This window comes from Chenopodium album, chromosome 24 (genome assembly GCF_948465745.1).
Source record: "Chenopodium album chromosome 24, dcCheAlbu1.1, whole genome shotgun sequence".
NCBI classification, from domain to species: domain Eukaryota; kingdom Viridiplantae; phylum Streptophyta; class Magnoliopsida; order Caryophyllales; family Amaranthaceae; genus Chenopodium; species Chenopodium album.
The window spans coordinates 8271308-8292384 of NC_137857.1; the positions used below are offsets into that span (position 1 = coordinate 8271308).

Genomic DNA, 21077 nt, shown 5'->3' on the forward strand with positions numbered 1-21077 from the left:
TAAGGTCATGTTATAAAATACATTTAAAAAATAATATTATATTTTTCTAATAAGCAATAGAAGTTTACTTAAATTATTATTATTTTTTTTTTTTTTTTTTTTTGTAACTATTAATAGATTCTTTTATACGTGGTTGGCCACACGTGTAGCAACACAATGGAGTTACTATGTTAGGATTATAGGGTTTACTCTGTCAGTGTTGTAGGGTTTATTATGTCATTACTCCCTCCGTGTTTTTTTAAGTGACACAGTTTCCATTTCCGGTCGTGCATGTTTTTTTAAGTGACACACTTTCCATTTCCGGTCGTGCATGTTTTTTTAAGTGACACACTTTCCATTTCCGGCCGTGTTTTTTAAAGTGACACACTTCCTCTTTTAGAAATTCCTTACATTACTTGACCCGCGTTGACTTTACACTATTCATCACCCCTCCTTTGACCGTCTTTTGTGAATAATATATAGGAAAAAACATATTCATGTGGGATCTTTTTGAATCCGTCTTAATAAATACTATCATAATATATAAATTTTATAATTTTTATTTATGGGGAATTCAAGTTATTGACCGTTAAAGTTTTGCATTGGCAAGCGTGACAAAAGAAACATGTCAAGTAAAAAAGAACAGAGGAAGTAATAATTTATCTTCACCCCACTATCTCTTACTTTATCATTTCTGGCTCCTTTCATGGTCCCCATTTCCTCTTACATTCTTTTACTTTATCATTTCACACTCCTCCAACCTACCCCACTAACATATTATTTTATTAAAGTCAATAAAATCTCCTAAAACTCTGTATTGGTCAAACTGTGTTACTTAAAAAAACACGGAGGGAGTATAAACAGATTAATAGGGGTTACTATGTTAGTGTTGCAAGGGTTACTCTGTTATTTTGCAGGTGGTCAAACAATGTGGCTAGCTGCACAAAAAATGCGTTGAACTATTAAATAGTAAAATTAATCAAATAATAATAATAATAATAAAAACACATTAGATCTAACTAAGAAAAATATCTTTTTTTGAAATTTATGTATTAAAAAAATCGTGCACTGCACGGATTTTCATATAATTATATTTAATCGGGTACCTAAAACTAAAACTTATATATGGCTGTTCAAAGTCCTATTTTAAAATTTAAGGCACCATTTTGACCGGTTTCAAATTTTAGGAATTGATTTGAACCATTGGTGTTTTGGTTCATAAAAATTTGACCAAGTACCAAATTTACTTGCCTCTAGTTGTGGCGCATAGATAATGGTGGTGGCCTGATGGGTGGTTGGTGAGTTACAAGAAGTACTCGTAATAATTTTAGAGTTAAATTAGTAACTTCTTTGAGTCAGGTTAGCCATCTTTATGACTATAAACACACTACCCCGTACGTAGAATTTGCAATTATTTTTAAAAAAGTACTCGTATTATTTAAGAAAAATTATTAAGTGTAAAAACAAATATTTTGTGAATTAAATTACAACAACCAAATGAGACCCTTTTTTTTTTTTTGGAGACCTATCAAATGAGACTTTAAAAAGGATACAAACCTAACACTATACATAATACTTTGACACACTAATAAAATACAAGTATCTTTATTTGGTTCGCCGTATGTTACAAATACTTTCCAATATACTCGTATTTGTTAAAATAACGTGATAGTATGAACCATGGAGTAATTTGATTTAAGCTTATTAAGTTCAATACTATATGTGACTTTTGAGGCTAATCAGGAAATAAAATTTGTACAACATATTTAATTTTGTAAAATAAATTAAAATCCACCAAACCATGCCCTGTCTAATTTAGTCAAAACTTAATCCAACAGCTAATGTTTGCCAACTTACTGCCCATTTTTCATTGGTAAAATCAAACCAATAAAGGAAAAAAAAGGTTGCCAAAAATAAAAATAAGAATAATAAAAAAACAAAAGAAGAAAAAGCTAAGCATTAACTCAAAATTTATAATTTCTTCCTTCAAAGAAAAAAAAAAATTTATAATTTCTGGAAAATAAAAATTAATCCAAAATCTTCATTAATATCCAGAGAGAAAGAAAGAGAGGTTTTCGGGATTTCTCCCCCTTTTCCCTACATCACCCTTTTCACCCGTATTTAGCCCCTTTTTTTTTACAGTAATAATTAATTTGGGATTAATTTAATTAATTTTAATCTAATTCAATTTGATTTAATTTTCTTCTTTGTACTTTGACAATGAAGGAATTAATAAAATTAAATTAATCAATTAAATTAAATTAAATCAAATATAATTACAGTGTTTATATATAATCCCGACATCATTAATCATGATGTTCTTTCCATTTGTGGTTCTTTCTCTTGAGGAGGAGCAGCTGCACGAAAACCCTCCCTGTTCTGAAGAAGAACAACAAGGTGATTATTCAATTTTCCACCCTTCTATAATAATTATGATTATTAATTATAAATTTTTTTCAAAGTGTTTTCATATTTTCATGTTTTGATTATCAATTTTATAATTGGGATTATTTTTGGAATATACATAAGCTGCCTTTTTGTGGGTATTTTTGCTTTTTTGTGGGTATCTTGGATACTAATTCTTATATTAATTCATGATGTAGACAGTTTTATTTTCTGGGTTGTGAAGTTTGAATCTTTTTAACATGTGGGAAATGGGATGTTTTGTTTCTTTTGGTAGAGTTTTGTACTTTAGAGCTTGAAAAGCGAAATTCGAGTTTATTTGAGCTTTGATTATTGGAGAAAGTTTATGAGAATATGGTCTTGCTATACTTAGTAGTCATGATTATCATGTGGTAAAATAGTTTGAGGTTTTTAGGAGTTTGGCAGCTGTAGACAAACATTGATTTGGAGTATTGCTTAATTTGCTGATGATAGACAGCAACTAGATTGAGCTTGTCGTCTTTTCCGTATGATGTTATTGTTAATGAGGATGCTGACTTCCTTGGATGATATTGCTGCAAATGGGTGCTGTTTAAGTAATGACTAATGACAGTTTATTCTTGCTGAGGATACACTTATTTTTGGGGGCGGTTGGGTGAATACTGGAAAGGGCTGTGTTAGATAATGATCAATGAAATTTAGGTAGACTATACCATGAATGTCCAAAGCAAATATATTGTCTGATTAGATATATAGATTCAGCATCCCTGAACTTCACAATTCATCTTCCCCAACAAGGTCTAAAAATATTTGTATGCAAGTAGCTTCAACATGTAAGCTTTTGAAAATGCTTGTTTGGATAGTCTCATCGTTCACTGCACAATTTTCATGTGGTTGGATTTTCATGCTTCAGTCAATGTTGTAGTTGTTAAGAATCCAAAATTACTCCCTGCCGGCACGTTAAGCTAATGGTTAAGTCTAGAAGGGGTTTGTAGATTGACTGCACTGTTATAAAAGGCAAAATAGAGGATCTTCTGCTGCCTACAATATTCTTAGGTAAAGATCCCAGTGGTAACTACTAGGCTGTTACCTTAATCTCACACTATACGGAAACTTCATCAGCCATTGGACATGAATATGTCAATTTTACATACTATATAGAAATGATGTTTTATAAGGTAAAATACTGGTGAAATGAGTAGATAGTAGTTGCAATCATCTAAGTGTGCACAAGTCAAGGGTTCAAGTGGGTAACATTGAAATAAAATATAAAATACCGGAAACCTCAAGGCATCATTGTGCCTTTTCAAAATCCCATGAAAAAAATTCAAGAACTAAGAAATGGACTATATGCTCTCTCTGCCCTTCTACAGTTCTGTTCCTTACATTTTGCTGCTTTTCTCAAGATCTTGAGGAACCTTTATGATAAAGATAAAGATAAATGCTTCACATAATGTGTGATGTTCTCATTGAGATAAGTTTGTTAAAAGATATTAAAGAAAAATGAAAAGCCAAGAAGAAAATATACTATTCTCATAAAAAAAAAATAAAGAAAGATTATGGCTTACGGACTTGTGTACTTAACCAAAGAAGAATATTAAATAATCTACAGAAATCGCCAAGACTATTTTTGCTGAGGTGATTTATGTGCAAATGCAATATCTTTAGGCTGTTTCAATCAGAGAGACTAGATCTATATGCACGCGATGCGTGCTTTAGATTTTCTAAATTTATATACTCCAAAAAAAGAAAAATTAAGGGCATTTTAGGTATTATAGATGGACACCACTACCTCATTTCTAGGCTCATGTAATAGAAATAAGTTTGGGAGTGCTTGAAAATGCCAATATCCATTACTTGTTCTGTTAGAGTTTTCTGTTGATTATATCTATGAGGGTAAATCAAGCTATCAATCACTTGCATTCAGTGGCCACCATGGCCAGTCTTAGTCCACCATACTTTTTCTAAATCTCCTGAAGTCCAGACTACACATGTTTTCTTGTATCATATGTTTTTCTGCTTCAAGTGATGTTACTTTATATTTTAATTGTCAGGTGAAGAATTTACTGAGGAAATTGCTGTTATGGCTGAGACCAATGCCTCAGGCAGCCAAGGATGGGGATCTTCACTATCATTCCCGTCTTCAGAAGATGTTGCAAGAGCAGTGGCAGCTGCTGCTACTGCAGTCAGTTCACCAAGACCATCTGTAGTGTTCTCTTCAAATGATAGTGGGAGTAACTCTCCATTAAAGAGAATACAGAATCAGGTATCAAAGGCACTAAAGGGCTTATCACATACTCCTGACAAAAGAAATTTCACTTACAATCCAGAAGTGTTAACTAAACAAAAGCGTCAATGGGCCAGCTTTCAGTTACAATCTTTGGTATGCTATTCCTCTAAGCTTCAGCCTGTAAATCAATGTAGCTTTGTTTATTTGTTTTTTCATTCACTTAAGGACATACATATATAGCTTATTATGCAACTTGATTTGTTTATACAAGTGTTTGTCTTGTTTGGTTTGGATTTGTGGACCTTGGGGCATCAGTTCCTGACTTCCTGTGTCTGTCTTGCAATTTTTCTCACATTTTGATACATGCCCTTCATTTGTGATGTTTGCATTTCCCTATTCTTGGCTATGTTTTTAAATGATTTAGGTAATATCATTTTAAAAGGTGCTCGTGAGTAACTTTAGGTGATTACAAGGCATCTATCAAATTTGGTTATGATTAGCCTTTAAATATTCTGGTTTGGTGTTGTTTGTACGTGCAGGATCATCGATCTTTTATAGAGCCATCAAAGCTTTTTGAGAGCATGGTAGTTGTTGGGCTTCCTCCTAGTTTTGATGCTCAATTAATAAGAAAAAGACTACTTGCTAGGAAGTCTGAAGGTTCAGGGAAATTTCGAATTGCTTTAAGTGGTCATAATCGTTCTCGTGTTGAGCCAAACTTTGAGCCCCAGGTGCATACCCTCACATGTGAATCACTTTAAAGGTGGTTGATCATCACCCCTTTGGCCTTATCTTCTATTTTCTCTGGTCCCAGGTTCTATTTGTTTATCCTCCAGAAAAGCAGTTACCACTCAAATACAGGGATCTTTTATCATTTTGCTTCCCTGGTGGTGTTGAGGTTGGTTTCTCAATTTTTGGTGTTTATGCAAAATCTTAATTTTAATCTTAAAGAATATTTCCACCATTTTGTGCTCTTAAAATTTGTAGTGTCACGATATGTGCAAGGCTTATCCTGTGTTAGTGTGCTATTACCTATTCTTGTAAACCCTGTAATCACCTGGAAAATTAAAATATTTGGGGGTTTAGGGTCATCTACATTGTTGTTGTTGTCATCTACTAGTATGCTTTTTGTTTGGCCTGAATTAGGACCTTATCTAGGGTTTGACAGTTTGATACTCATTATAAATATTGTTCATATATAATATTGATATAATATATAAATAGGCCTAAACATTTATTAGTGTATAAGTCAACTACGTATTTGTAAATTTTGAGTCAGATAGGCAATTATAGTTTTTAGATCAGTTAGAATGGAGGTAACTTAAAACGTATAACCTTAACCGTCTTGAGCTGTGTGCACATTGAGGTCCTATAAGTTCTTTTTCTGTAATCAGAACTTGTTTCATGTGCCAAAGTTGATATTGAAGAGATCAATTTGTTGTAGATCTTACCAGGTTGAACCTGAAGCCTTGTGAAAGAGTTTTGGTGTCAGATTTAGTTCCATTATGCCTCTTAACTTATTTTTATCTTCTATTGTTGTCGTTGTTTTTGAACCATGGAATAATCATGACATAAAATTGTTTTATTTTTGGTACTGATAGGTAAAATCCTTATCCTGTTTGCCTCAACCCTCCCCCCCCCCCCCCTCCCCTGCCCTATACTGCTTCTTCTTTTTTTCTTTCTTTCTTTTTTTTTTTTTTTGTTTGTTTATAGGTACACTGGCATTTTATTTTCCTGTGACTACATATAATATGATGGGAGAAGCATATGATTAAGGACTTTGAGATTTATTACTTTCAACTGTCAAGATTTGAAAGCCAATCTGTAATGTTCGATGTCAATTATTATGATCAAAACTTATCTGTCAGCTATGAAATTATTTCAGTTTTTTTAATGCAATCCTCCTATTTATGTCGTTATGCTTGATATTTTCTTTTTCCCTGGAAGGGTCTTCACATGATTCTGGAATGTGCTTACAGGTTCATGCTGTTGAGAAAAGTTCTTCAATGAGTGAGTTAAATGAAATACTTCTTGGACAGGTATTTGTCATCTTGCTGACTTCGTTGTGATGTGTGTATCTTGAATCTCAATTTTGGTCAAATGGTATGTGCTCTTTATCTGTTTAATGAAATTAGAACCAAGATTAATATGAGAAAAGCGAACCAATTTAGGCATTCTTGTAAAGAATTCTAAAATGTTAGTGGCAACTTCTTAGTCCATTTTACCTCTTCTATCCCCTCCATAAGCTGTCTGGCCATTTGTGGTGGCAATGGTAGGTTTTTGCTCTGTAAATCGTTTTCCAAATAGCATTACTTCTAGTCTGTGACCTGCCATGTACATTTTGCCCAAAGTTTTGCAATTTTGCAAGATTTCAAATTTAAAGGATCAATCAGGCACACACACATTTCGCCTAGTTGCTTTAGTTGGCACTTGCATATCTAAAACGCTGTGAAAGGAAATAGGAGGGATAAGAAGAGGATTATGGGGTTTTATGGGAATAGGAAATTGAATAAAAGGGAGTACATGAAGAAGGCTAGCAGGGGTGTGGGGCATGTTGATGGTATTGGGGTAGAGTGAGAGAAGGAAAGCTGGAAGAGGGAAGAGAAAACAGAAGGAAAGGTTATGGAGCTTGCTTACCAGCCAAACGTATGGCTAAGGTGAGTAGAGAGTGGTGGAGGGAAGTGGCTACATGATGGAGAATGTGCTGTGCTTATTTACCTGTGGTAGAGTGAGAAAAGAATTGGCATGGAGGGAGCTGGACAATTGTAATGTTTGGTTATACAGAATTGTTATCATTAGAGGTTACTTTGGAGTATTGTTGAAAGAAATGAGAAAGCGGTGGGAGCTGCAGCTTTATAAAGCTTGGTTGTATACAACATTGGCTTTAATAAGGCCAATTTGGATTTCCTCTTGTTATTTTTAAGACCACAACTTTTAGTTTTTGTTATTATAGAATATAGATGACTGATAATGGCTCTTCTTACGAGGATTCACCCGTAATGACCACAATCTAATGCTTTAGGCTTCCAGCTAGGCAGGGTTTAGTTGGTGGTAAACACTTTATGCAGGTTGGTTTACCACTTTGCAACAGAAAAAGGGGACATTGTAGTATTATTGTCAGTAAAAAGCACATCACCTGTGCTTGAATGTGGTGAGATCAAAGCTATTTGAGGTTAATTTTAGCTGAGCCTTACATTAAGTTTAAGCCTTTCATAACCAGCAGCGAAGTGCACTGCTCGATTTTAATGCCTCCGTAGCTACTAATTGAAATCAGATCCAACCTTTTCGTTTTTGTTCATTTTTCCTTTTCTTTGATTTCCATTTGTGTGTGAGTTTAAAGCTTTTTGGTCTTGTAGGGGAAAACTGTTATTACAATATTCTTTTCTTTTTTTTTTTTTTTTTGCAGGAACATCTCAAACAAAGTGAGCTGTCCTTTGTGTTTCGCTTGCAACAGGTAGTTTGCTGAATCCTGTAAATTTATTCTGCTGCCTTGTTTTCTTTTAAGAGGGTGATACCAGTGATTAAAGCTATTGGATTCATATTTGATGCTTTAACTGTTGCCTACTTTTGTTATGCTCTGTTTGGTTCTTTTTCTATGCAAACAACCATAAAGAAGCCTCTTCCTAGTTCCCACACACTAAAGACTGGTACAACTTAGAGTGAGACATGAGTACAAGGCGGATAGTAAATTATTATGACAGAACTGCAAATCTCTGATTCGGTCATGGAATAGTTTTGGGAGCTATGCAGCTGATTTGCAGCTGCTGCCTGCTAATATCACGGCTGTTGTAAGCTAAAAAATCTTTATAAATGTTATTGCAATGTGGTTGAGATTATTTTTTCTTGGAATACCACGTAGCAAATGGCAGTTTTCCATTCCAGACTTTTACTGCGTAGTTTTTTTTCCTGTTTACCTATGCCTAGAGTAAGTGAGCTAAACAGTTCGTTCTAATGCAAAAAATGAGCAAAAAAAAGACAGTTTGTAACAGAACATCAATTTTGACAGTTATGGACCTCATGGTTATAAGAACGGCTTCCTTGATAGGTTTTGGTGTTATGTTTTCTGTTTAGTTTACTACTATGTGATCTTTTAGTCTTCAAAATGTATTCTCTTTCTTCCTTTCTAAGCAAACGTTTCTTATCTTACACAAAAATTGGTTACAAAAATGCCTCTGTAGCTACTAATTGAAGCTATTAGTTCACTGCATACCTAAAAGACCATGTTATTTGCATAGTTGATACAAACCATTATTCTTTTTTTCTATAAGAAAATATTTCTTATAAATTAAAATGAATTCAAGATTGTATTTTGGTTAATTAGTTTAAGCTTGGGCAGCTTCTTACACAGATTATGTTTATCAGGGTGCTGATAATTCAACTTTGTATGGATGTTGTATTTTGATGGAAGAACTTGTGGATAAGCCTTCGCGCTTAATTTCTATGCTTTCTGACAGTCAACCTGTTAGCTCATGTTTGGGACGGTATATATTTACAACAAAACGCTGTTATTGCATACTTTCACGGGTACCCTTCTTCGACTTGCATTTTGGTGTACTAAAAAGGTTGGTTTATATGTAATTTCAAAATTACTTTGAGTATGAATTTTGTTGCTTGCATGCATTGAAGTTTATTCTGTACTATGGGTTTTTACTTTTTAGATCAACTGGACCAACTATAGCTGCACCTTTAAGCTCTTGGGTTCTACCATTATGGCAACATTTCTCAATTCTCGCACAACTTCATATATATTTTAAGCACCTTTCGTACCGGTTGTGTATAGAGGGGCTAATTTCCTGTTATGAATTGTGAATTTTTTATACTCCAATAAATATCTCCCAACTGTCCCAAGTGAATTGAATTTTTGACAAATCCATAATTAGGACGACTTGAAGACTTGAGTTGGTAAAAAAAAATATATTCAGAGTTTTTTGTTTTATTTTTTTTCTTTTGTATTGAGGGGAGGGGGAGACTGGGAGAGGGGTAGGGTAGGGTGACAGCCTTAAATAGAAGGCAGCTACCTTGAGATGCATTTACAGTGAACAACTTAACCCTTGCTTTATTATTTACGGGATTTCTAGACTACCTAATATGATACTTTATGAAGTATCAAAGATCCAGCACTATGCCCTCCTTATTACTTATTTTTTACTTGGATATGCTGCCCCAGCAGGATGAACTTGACAAAGGATGTACAATGATAATGGATGTATATAGTTTTTCTTAATATTTTTTTCCTTATCCATGAGTGTTTTGGGTCTTTACTAATCATTGAAGTATCAGGTATGCAACTGAATGCTTGGCAGGTGACTACTCTTCAGTAAAAGGAGAAATTAATCAATTATGATGATGCATTTCTAGGTACTCTTGACATGATTAAGTGCTGTTATTCTGGCCTTTTAACATCCTGATCTGTCTTTTTCTCAAAAACAAAGACCAAAAGTAAAATTTAGGGGTATAAGAGCATTTACATCCAAATAGGCCATGATAGTATGTAGTTAATAGTTTTGGTCATTCATTGTATAACTGTCATGAGTGTTTGAGAAGTCTGTATGTTTTTCCCAAATTCAAGTCTAAGCTAGATTTCCTTGGGGATGATTTGTGACTTACTCGAACGTTCTGGGAGATTCACCCTGCAGAAAAAGAACTATATTTTCTGAAAGCGGGAAAAAAATTCTAGTATGAGACATAAATGTAATTCCTTTATTCTGTATGAATCTAGTTCAGAAGATTTTTGTTAGATAGTGAGTATTTTCTTTCTTCATTGTGGTGCTTTTTAAAGAGAGTGTTTTCCTGTCTAGGCTTAAGTGAAATATGGTTTAATTTCTGTAATTACGATAGCTGCACTTTAGAAAGTCCTAGTCCACTTAATGCTGTCTTGTTCCTTTTATTATTATAACACTTGTATAATTTTTCTGTATTTACTGAGTGCAATCTCCTTTCAATTGAACTTTTATCGGAACTCATGTACACACATTCAGATACCCTGTTTTCAGATATCTATAGAGCAGATTTTTGCAGTCATTGGGGTTAAAATGGTCCATGATGTGGCTGTATTGATAGCTTAGTCAACTATCCCTATCAGTAGTTGGGTTCATAATATCACATACTCCGTTTCTAAATGATTAAATAAAAGTATGTATAGCATTAGTCATTTAAAATTTCTGCTCTGCAGAAGTGAACCATACTAAACCAGCCTTTTTACAAGTTCCGCCTACTACCTCAATACTTAAAATCATAAAAATTAATTATTTAATTATATTATTATTATTTTTGCACGAGAGCACTCTTATTATAAGTGTAGGATGTACTTCATGTTGCTTGGGCATCTTTTTTTTCCCTGTTTGAGAACTTTATGGGGCCATAGTATGGATGATATGGGAATCCAAGTAAACTAGTGGAGTTTAGTAACTTTAATAGTTTAGTTAAGGTGAAAGATATTTGAGACATCAACAAGTCTGTCAGAGATACCAACTATAACTAACTCACGTCCTCTCAATTAGTTTTTGGCTTTTTGCATGCTAAAATTTTGGTTTTAGTTTCTTAGACAATCTGCTGACTATTTGTAATAGTCAGGATTAGGATACAGCAGGTAGATCTCATATCAGTGATATCATGGTATTTTTATTATTTTTTTACTGCAGCATATTCATGGAAGAAAGGTTGGAACGCTTAACAAAAAGTATCAGTGTCTTAGACCTGGAAGTACCAGATACCATCAAAACAATGGAAGAATTAGAAGAAAATGGAAGAATGTCTACACAGCATGTCTCAGATGACGAGGCAAATGAAACCGTGGGAACTCCTCAATCAAGTTCTAGTGGAACTACTACTTCTACTAGAGTGACTGATGTGGAAAGTCCCCTTGGTAATCTTGCCAATTCTGATCTCGAGGGAATCTCCTCCTCTTTTAGGGATGATAGTCATGATACTGATGATTCTCTTACAACCACAACTTTTGAAAGAGATACCCTTGCATCTGATAAAGAGCCAGCTGTAACCATGCAAAATTCTGAAGCAAATGATGTCGATTTTGATAATTCGTCTATGAGCAAGCCAACCATGGAAAAGTCTGCACCTGGTGCTGTTTGGCCACTGCTTCGGTACCCGCAGTTTGAGAGTTCTGAACCTTCGTGCAGGTATGTAATTGACTTTTGTGTAAGTTCATACTCTTGTACTTAAATTGGGGCATGCCTTTGATTACATTGAATCGATTCCTGTATTTATCAATCTACTTTTTTTTTTTTTTTTTACTGTATACTCTTGTCGCACATGAGAGTCACATATGTATCATAAAATATTTCTTTTTGGGGCAGTGAATCAATTCTATGGAAAAATACCCTTGAGGCACAAGGCTCAAACTGCTCAAAGTCTCTCCTTGAAGGTGCCTCAATGAGCAAGAGGCGTATTCTAATTTCTTAGGCACTTTTTATTTATAGTTTTCGTTAATGATTTTCTCAAAACAAAACAAAAACAAAAGAACTCACTTGTCTTCGAAATCTCCTTTTATAATATTGGAATTTACATCACTTTCAATGCCTGAAGTGGTTTTATCTTGGAGGACCTCAATATGAATGGATGTTATACACAATTAAGGGAAAGAAGATTGGACTGTTTAGACTATGATATATTGATATTTGACCAAAATTGTAAAAACAACAGAGTTACATAAATTAAGTTAAACTTCGTTAGATTCTCTTTATCCATCACATCTCACTGTTATTCATCTTCATGAAACACAGAAAAAATAAAAAAAACTCCAAAAATTCCAAATCCCAAGTTCAATCAGCCGATAAAGTTAACACTTCCACTCTCAAAGTCATGATATCTTCAACTTCTATTCCTTAAGCCCGCGTTAAAAATATATCAGGCAAAGAAAAAAAAAATGTGCTCAACCAAAGGTAATCAAATTTTTTGGTGCCTGTCTAAAGTACCCCAACAAGAAGAAATTGGGGAAAGTAAATGGAACACTCTCCGAAATGACGATGGATATGGATTACTGTCATTGATAATCACGGGTCAGATCTTGGTTTAGTAGTTGTAGAGAGTGTTTATCTTTATTTTGATTTCTTTTCATTTTTTTGGAGGAAAAAATGGGTGGTGAGGAGGGGAAAAATTGCAAATCAAGTTCTGCCAAAGCTATAGCAAAAATGCCCGTTAAATAACAATTATTGCTACATGATTATTGAATATAACTCGAGCATGCTTTGATGCTTGTTTTTTAATTGCCCTGTGTAGTCTGGGTTCTCCTTCTGAAGATAGGCAGTTGAGAAGTGAAAATGATGAGACAGATATTAAAGAAACGTCTATCTCTGGCCAGGAAGATTTTAGCAGCCATATTGACATTCTTGAATGGGCTAAGGTCTGTATGTCATTTACCACGTATTTGGACAATTGTTAGCATCCATCTTGTTACTCATGTTGTAATTATTACTGTTGCTAATGCATTGACCAAAATTCTTACAGGCAAATAATCACGGGTCGTTGCAAATTATATGTGAATATTACAAGGTGGATTTTCCGCCACGGGGTACAAGCATTACTTTTCATCCATTAGAATATTTGCACCCTTTGGAGTTTCATAGGCCTAGTGAAACAGCCCTGGATGTTTGTGGCTCCCCACTTGATTTAAGATCTTGTAGGACAAGTCTTGAGAGAATTGAGGTAATAATTTGTTGTTTTTATGTTAAGATGTATTTTTCCTTTCTTTACAAAAGATATGCTCTCCCTTTGTCTCCATATAGTTTGCTCACATTTCTTTATCATCCCTCCCACCTAAGTTTGTCCAATTCTAAATTCAACATTGGTCCACTAGTGTATTACTTCTCTCTTACCATTACTAGAAGTTAGGGTTTGATAGTGTCTCTCATTCAATAATATATATATATACTTCTATCTCCCATTACTCCTGCTTTATTATCATAAAAACATTTGAAAACCAAAAACCTACCTCCTTAAACTATTAGCTACGTGTCACGAAGGTAAGCACACTATGACTATCAAATACTTTCATAAAAAGGTTTTGTGATGGAAGATAATGATTTATTTGTGTATAATTGAATAAGGGAGAATTTAAGTCCGTATCTATTAGTAGCCGGAATTGGAGAAGGTAACAGTAGAATAATGGGGGCATTGTTTTAGAATTGGACAAACTAAATAGGAGTGGATGAGAAAGGTATGTAAGCAAAATAGGACAGAGGGAGTAGAATATTTTACCATTTACTTTTTTGTATTATGTGGGATATGCTTTTATTTTCATGTAATTAGGAATCTTGATTTTTGGTTACTTATTCTTTGTTGGATTGGTACACGTAACAAAAATAGTATCTGAAAATGTTCTCTTTTTGAAGGTACTAAATGCGCTTATAGCTGAAGAGGAGGCTATATCTTTATCAGTAGTGACCATTTCATGTATTTGTGGTTATCTAAGACTTGAGAATGTAAGTTTCTTCCAAATTGGTGAAGTTAAATCTCCGTTCTTTTTTTTATTGCACCATAGGAAATGGGCATAAGATTTTTGGTAGTGGAAAATAGATGAAAGAGAAAGGTAAAATATAAGATTGCCCATGTGATGGTATACATAAACTAAAAAATCGAGTCTTAGAAAGTAAGGGTATATTTGGTATTTGTAGTGTGAACACAAATATTTCTTTTCCTAAAACAGAAATGGTGCAATATTTGTAATACTTCCTTAAAAGGCAAGTGGTGCAATATTAAAAAAACGGAGGAAATATTATACTGGAACCACAAGCTTTAGAAAAGCTGTTTGAAATTTGATTCTTTATTTTTTCCCTTGCACTTTTTGGTCTAAATAAGACATTGTACCTATTGAACGTTTAAATAAAAAATTCCTGGAGTTAAAGATTTTTTTTCTAGTCTCTCTCTCTCTCTCCCGTCATTGCCTTTCTAGTTGCTCAACTAGTTATATGATGTTGTTGGGTAAAGCCTTCATGTGGCATAACGCTAACGGTGTTATATTGGCTTGAAAACTCGCATATAGTGGAATAAAATCAAGTATATAGTAAATTATTTATAATTTTTGTTTACTATTCTTAATTGCATTCGTAGACTTTTAACAGATTTTCTAGGGTATCGATTGAATGATTTGTCATATTTGCAGATATTGACATTGTTCGCAGGAGCCCTGCTAGAGAAACAAATCATATTCGTATGCTCTAATTTGGTATGTATAATGCTAATGAACTTTTGTGATTTTTAATTTCTCTCTCTCTCTTCAAAAAAATGTAAATACTACGAAAGATAGTTTTTACTTTACATCAACAAGAAAAATCTTTTACATGATATGGAGATGCCAAGGCCTATGCTATTATATACCATGTCTTATCTTGAGTTAGACGTGTAATACAAATTCCTTGGTTTGGAGACTTATTATCTCACATTTTATAGCCTTATTTGAGTCCACCTTTTGATACGACAACTTGTGAAAATCTAAGTCACTGTTCCTACAATTATGCTGATTCAACAATTAGTCATACACAGCCAGCACAGGCTCAGGATTATCCTTGTGCAACTTTGATCTTCAATAAGAGCAGGAGCCTATGTTTCTTCTTCTGTTACGTAGCTAGGGGAAACTGTCTTCCAATAATACACAAGTGAATAAATTATAGTTTAATGTATCTTGAGATCAATGTGTTCACATTAGCTTTCATTTTATGTTGTTATTTACCTCCATGGACCTTTTTTTTTTTCTTGATTCAGGGAATATTGTCTGCCTCAGTTCTCTCATTTATATCTTTAATACGTCCCTATCAGTGGCAGAGCTTGTTAATGCCGGTACCTTTTCTTCCCTGTGATTGTTTTTCAAAAACATTAGCTACCAAGGGGCTTTTTAAAAAAAAAAAAAAATTTGATAACTTTTCTCATGTATTCCCAGGTTCTGCCTAATGATATGCTCGAATTTCTTGATGCCCCTGTGCCATATATAGTAAGTTTGATTTCTATGGTTATATATTATGCTTTGTTAGGTAATGAAGCTGATTTGAATTTTGTTTTGTGTTTTCTTACAAATAAGCAACCGTCGTCCTGAGAGAAAAAGCCTCTATTTGTCTTTCTTTTTCTTTGTTCTTTTTGGCAAGCTTTTTGCTATTATGTCTGTGTCTGCTACTGTGATTTTTTTTTTTTTTTTTTTTTTTGCCTCTTTTTCTTTCCTTCCTAGTTCCTACCCTTTCTTTGGCACTAAGAACAACCTTCTCATTTTCAATGTTTTTTTCAATGGTGTACCCACTGTCCCTTGTGAGGTGTTTTTGTTTGATATACCCACTTCTTCCTATATTATATGTTTGACAAACTCATTTACTATCTTACCCCCCTACCCCACAATATTTACAACTTTTCACCCGCTCTTATTTACCTTATCCACCTTTTTACATCTCTCTTACTTTATCCACCTTTTTCTTACACCCTCTCAACTCTCCATGAAACAAAAGTTTACAATTTAATGGGTACATCAAGAAAACGGAGGAAGTATCAGTTTTTGTATAGGAGTTTTGGTCAGTATATGGGAAGAAACAACATTTACTGGTGTGATACTCTAGGAAAGACCTTTTGAATTGTTTGGGTTTACACTGTATGCTAGTCTGTTGTGGAGAGCGTATTGATATATTTGGGCTGCTTTGTACTTATGTTGTGATTCTGTAAGGTTATTTTTACATATTTTAGCTTTTGATCCCTAAGTTCAAGCACTTTTGATGATTAACACAATAATACATGTAAAATCTTGTTTCATACTGGTAATAATGCAGTTATGAGCATCTAATTAGCAACTTTGAATATGTAGGTTGGGGTACAGAGCAAATCTTCAGAAGTTCTCTCGAAGTTGCCAAATGCCATACTGGTGGACATCAGCAAGAATCAGGTATATTTAAGTGTCTAACTTTGGCCTTTTTTCCCCTTGCTAGACCACAGTACTGGTTCATTGATAATTATCCAGCCTGCGTTTTAACCCATCTCATCATCTTCCGAAGTGATACTGTTCAAGGGTCTGTTGACTCTTCCCTTGGTTTTTTGTTCTCTTGCATGAAGAAAGTACTTTGAGAAGTGTAAATTGCTGAACTTCAATTTTGTTGAATTTGAGAATCTTACCTTTGGAGTTTGGACTGGAATCATGAGCATGTTGAGACATCATCTTTGTTAACTGAGTATGTGGGTGCATGTGATTTGTACAGATCTAAAGTTCTGATGGCTCTATGCGTAAGTTTGGTTGCAGGGTTATATGCAAAGTTTTTAAAGATGTTTTCCTCTCGAATTAATAACTTTCAGTTCCTGCTAGTGTAATATAATTACAATATTTTTGATAAACCTTGGATAAAATTCACTATAGATTTCTTGGAAGTAATTGGCTATAAATTTCATTTCTTGTGAGTTTAGGTGAAATCACAATTGATGCCACAACTGCCACAACAAAGAGAATTACTAGCATCCTTGGCTCCCTACCATGCTAAGCTTGTTGGAGAAAGCTATTTGGGAAAAAGGCGACCCATATATGAATATACAGATGTACAGGTATCTGTATTATCCTGTTATGTTGGTTTGTAGCCAGTGATTTCAAAACTGTTCTATTAATAATATGAACGGGGGGAAAACCTGTATTTGCTTCATCTCACTGTATCCACTTGCTATTTATTTGATTTGGTTTTATGTCATATTTTCTCTACTTTCTAACCTGTTGTACCAATTCTATCTACTGTAGGCTGAAGCTGCCAAAGGATTCATGGACGTGTTAAAGAATTACTTAGATTCCCTTTGCTCTAATCTACGTTCTCATACAATAACTAATGTTCAGTCCAATGACGATAAGGTATGTCTAATTTGTGCTGAACACTTGAGTTTATTTATTTATTTTGCTGATTAATTCGAGTGTTTATGCTTTGTCAACTTAATCTATGTTTTAGTAATACGTAAACCTGGGCACATTGAAGTCAACTATGAATAAATACACACCAGAAAGAAAACATTGTTATCAAAATTAAGGATATAGTATATGAGAAGATAGGTATGGCTGAATCTGCTAGTCTGATTATTTTGAATTAGTCTTGTGTACTTCCGGTGCATTTTCGTGGTTGTGGGAGGATCTGTGATTAGGCATTTGGACCTTTACGGCTTTACCCCACGTCCCCACCCCTTCCCCCACTTCCCCCTTTAGGCACTAGCCTAACTTGTTCAGGCACCCATCCTATGTACCACAGAAGGCAAGTAGGCTCATTGTCCATCTTATTTTTGTGTCGTGAGGCTAGGGTCATATTGAACTCTTAGAGCATAAGTACCCAGCTTCTTCCTTTTTCAGACTGACTTGATAACTTCTCCTTTTTCTTTCTTTTTTTCTTTCTTTTTTTCTTTCTTTCTTTCTGTCTTTCTTTTTTATTGATTTATTTTTTTCATTTATTATTTTTTTTATTATATTTTTTATTTTTTTTATGCCTTGATAATTTCTTGAATACTTTCTCTGGTACCAAGTACTGTTTTAAATCCCATTTATATATGTTAAGGGTATAAATATCTCTAAATTCTACAGTCACTAGATAGTGCAAGTATTAGACCCTGTACTTGGAACGTTCATCTAATAAAGATTTTCATATTCATGATATTGAATCATATGTAGCACATCTGCTACATAAGGTGCTGGCATATTGCTCTCTGCATCAAGCTGAACTTTAGGTGGAAAAATATAATTGGTTTCTATGTAAAGGAATAATTCTTCCTTTTTTTCTTTAATTAGTTTGCTAGAACTCCTGATTTTAATGCACTCGGTAACCTTATAACCTTATTGGAGTTAGAACACTCCTCTTTCTCTCTCTTCCTGTTTTTTACTTGGTTTTGAGTTATATATATTTTGGTGTCATTTTCTTGTCCTTTTTATCCTCAGGTTTCACTTCTTCTAAAGGAGAGCTTCATCGACTCATTTCCTAGCCGTGATCGAGCTTTTATGAAGGTTTGTTCCTCTATCTTTCATGTGTATACTTTGTATTACTCTAGGTCAGAATTATTCTGCAGTTTCTATTTAAATAACATCTTAGTACATTTATTTGCTTTTCAAGAAGACTCATAAACCTATTCCTTTATCTGTGAAATCCATGACATATCTCCATAAGTTACAACTGAAATAGGTGGAGACAATTGCCACAAATACATCTTTGCTACAGGGAAAATTTGAGATCTTTTGGAGGGTTGAAATAATGACAAACTCTTTGGGATGGAGGGAGTATATGATATAAATCATGTAGATCATAATATCATTGAGACTAAAAATTTTATCAATCATATTAATTAAACAATTAGTATAGAGGATATACCAACCGCCTCTCTCGGAGGGTTTCACTGTCTAGGTTGGCCTACCCCAGTCCAAGAAGAACAAAAACCACAAGCCTTATCCAAGTTGTTCATTTTTCCGGGCCATTCAGCCTTTATGGTTTCATGAACCATGTCTGGTGCTACCAACCTGGAGGGCCAAACTGCCCCATTTTGCGGCCCTCCTAATGTTATGCATCAAGGCAGCAACAATTTAAAACACAAAATATCTTCTGAAGCTGGATCCATTTTATCTTCTTTACATCCAGCTACTACTTTTCAAGGCCTTTTGCTGGGGAAGCCAATAGCAACCATTGCTTCATAACGCCCAACACAGACCATTAACACTGCCGCATAAGAAGATAATAGCTTATTGTTTCAGAAATCAGAATACTGTCCCCATAATCACTGGCCTTGATAATTTAGTCATCGATAGGAAATTTTTAAACTTAACTTGGCGATTTCTAGTTGACATCAACATACTGTTGTTGAAGTACTGGGAGGTTATTGATTTACGGAATTTTTTTTGTATGCAGCTATTTATCGACACACAAATGTTCTCTGTACATACAGATCTTGTTCTGTCCTTTTATCAGAAGGATTAAGGTTATTTCTCAAAGTTGGAATCTTTACATATACTTAAAAGCTTCAAAACTGTACTTAGGTAACTCCCAAACTTAATTAGCGGTCGTTTGGTTAGGCATTGGAAGTATTACTTCCCAAAGTGCCAAAATCCGTCTGGTTTTCAATCAAAAAAAACAAATCATTTGATTGGAAACAAGAATTTTTACTATCCGTGAAAGGAGCTAGCTAAGCAACTTCCTTCATTTTGGTGAAAGTATTACCCAAGAAGCTACACTCATGCATTATTGTCACCAAACAACCACTCAATAATTATACACAATGTCCGAATTGCTTTCAGCGCCAGAATTGGAGCATAATAGGCGTGACGATGATATACTTGCACATGTAAACACTTTGTTAGTTTGTTATACAAAACTACAAAAGAAAAAAACTGTAAATATCTTGTGAAAATTTCGGTTTGTAATTTTCTGAGTGTATGTATGGGGGGTGTTTGAAAGCAGATTGAAAAATCGCTTTCGAATCATTAAGAAGGCTTTCACTGAAGTAGATCATGTACGTGTTAGGGTTTCATGTTTCCTTAGTGGTGATCTTAAAGCTTTGTTTTTGTGGTCCTAAACACCACTGTTGAGCTGTGTGGTATAGGACCACCATTTCTCCCATCATTGCTAACACAAAATGGCTGTCTTCCTCTTAGGAGCAGCTTTCTTTGTGGTCTATACACGAGAGAGAATTTTCATCTGATTACGATTTTACAGTATAGGGTCGTTCTCAATACGTCTTCGTGGTCTATTCAAGAGTCCACGTATACATTGTTGTAAAACCTTCATTGTGCACCCGGGTATACCTACGCCTTAAAGCTACAGTTAGGTGTACCTCGGGGTATTTTTTATACTTATCGCCCTTTTTTCGTTCATTTGGATATACATAGCTTGTGATTGTACCCTTACAAAATATTCTAGAATTTGTATAAAATGTTAGTTTTATCACCAATTTTGAAATTTTAAATTTTGATGAATCTGCATAGATTTAGCAGCTACATACAAGTACATTATCACTGTTTTGTTCTAATCTTTGCACGTGTGTGTTGATACTCTGCACGTGTGCACCCTGCGCATGTGTGCTAAATTCTGCATAAAAAGTAGGGAGTATAGTTGAAGCTCCTATTTGTTTAATTGATTGTTCTTGCTTTAATTATATTCCGTATATCTTTGTAAGATCTGAAGAATAGTCTACTGATTTTTTTAGCCATAGGTAATTTGAAGGCGACCTCTCATGCTTGTTTTTCACTAAACTTAATTATCTTTGGCTATTTCGAAAACGAATATTAATGAATTTGTAATGTTTGATGTGCTACAACTCATTTAACTTTTCAATAGAGTCGGGTTTTTGGTTTATACACAAGAATGTTACGTACAAGTTTTAAGTTTTAACTGACGTTAATAAATAGTTAATGTTCTTTGTGAAGGGACGGAGGGAGTATTCATATTTTCGAAGAGAAGTTTGAGATTAAGGGAATATGTGTTAAAATGATTAAATGAAGATCAAATTTTATCAGATGCGAGAGTGCTGACGTGTCCATCATCTTTGTTTTCAGTGTGTTAAA

The 21077-nt window shown here is 34.2% G+C and overlaps 1 protein-coding gene across 1 annotated transcript; it reads left to right on the forward strand.

The window, feature by feature from the left end:
* The first annotated feature begins 1970 nt into the window (after positions 1-1970).
* LOC145611062 (uncharacterized) lies at positions 1971-20467 on the forward strand. The gene is made up of 19 exons (XM_081666291.1): positions 1971-2376; positions 4416-4744; positions 5131-5319; positions 5403-5486; positions 6568-6627; positions 7995-8042; positions 8951-9150; positions 11230-11724; positions 12824-12947; positions 13052-13249; positions 13936-14025; positions 14706-14768; positions 15305-15379; positions 15480-15530; positions 16383-16460; positions 16973-17107; positions 17295-17402; positions 18468-18533; positions 19426-20467. Exons 1-19 carry the CDS (start codon positions 2292-2294, stop codon positions 19492-19494), a joined length of 2547 nt encoding a protein of 848 aa, XP_081522417.1. The 5' UTR covers positions 1971-2291; the 3' UTR covers positions 19495-20467.
* The last annotated feature ends 610 nt before the right edge of the window (positions 20468-21077 follow it).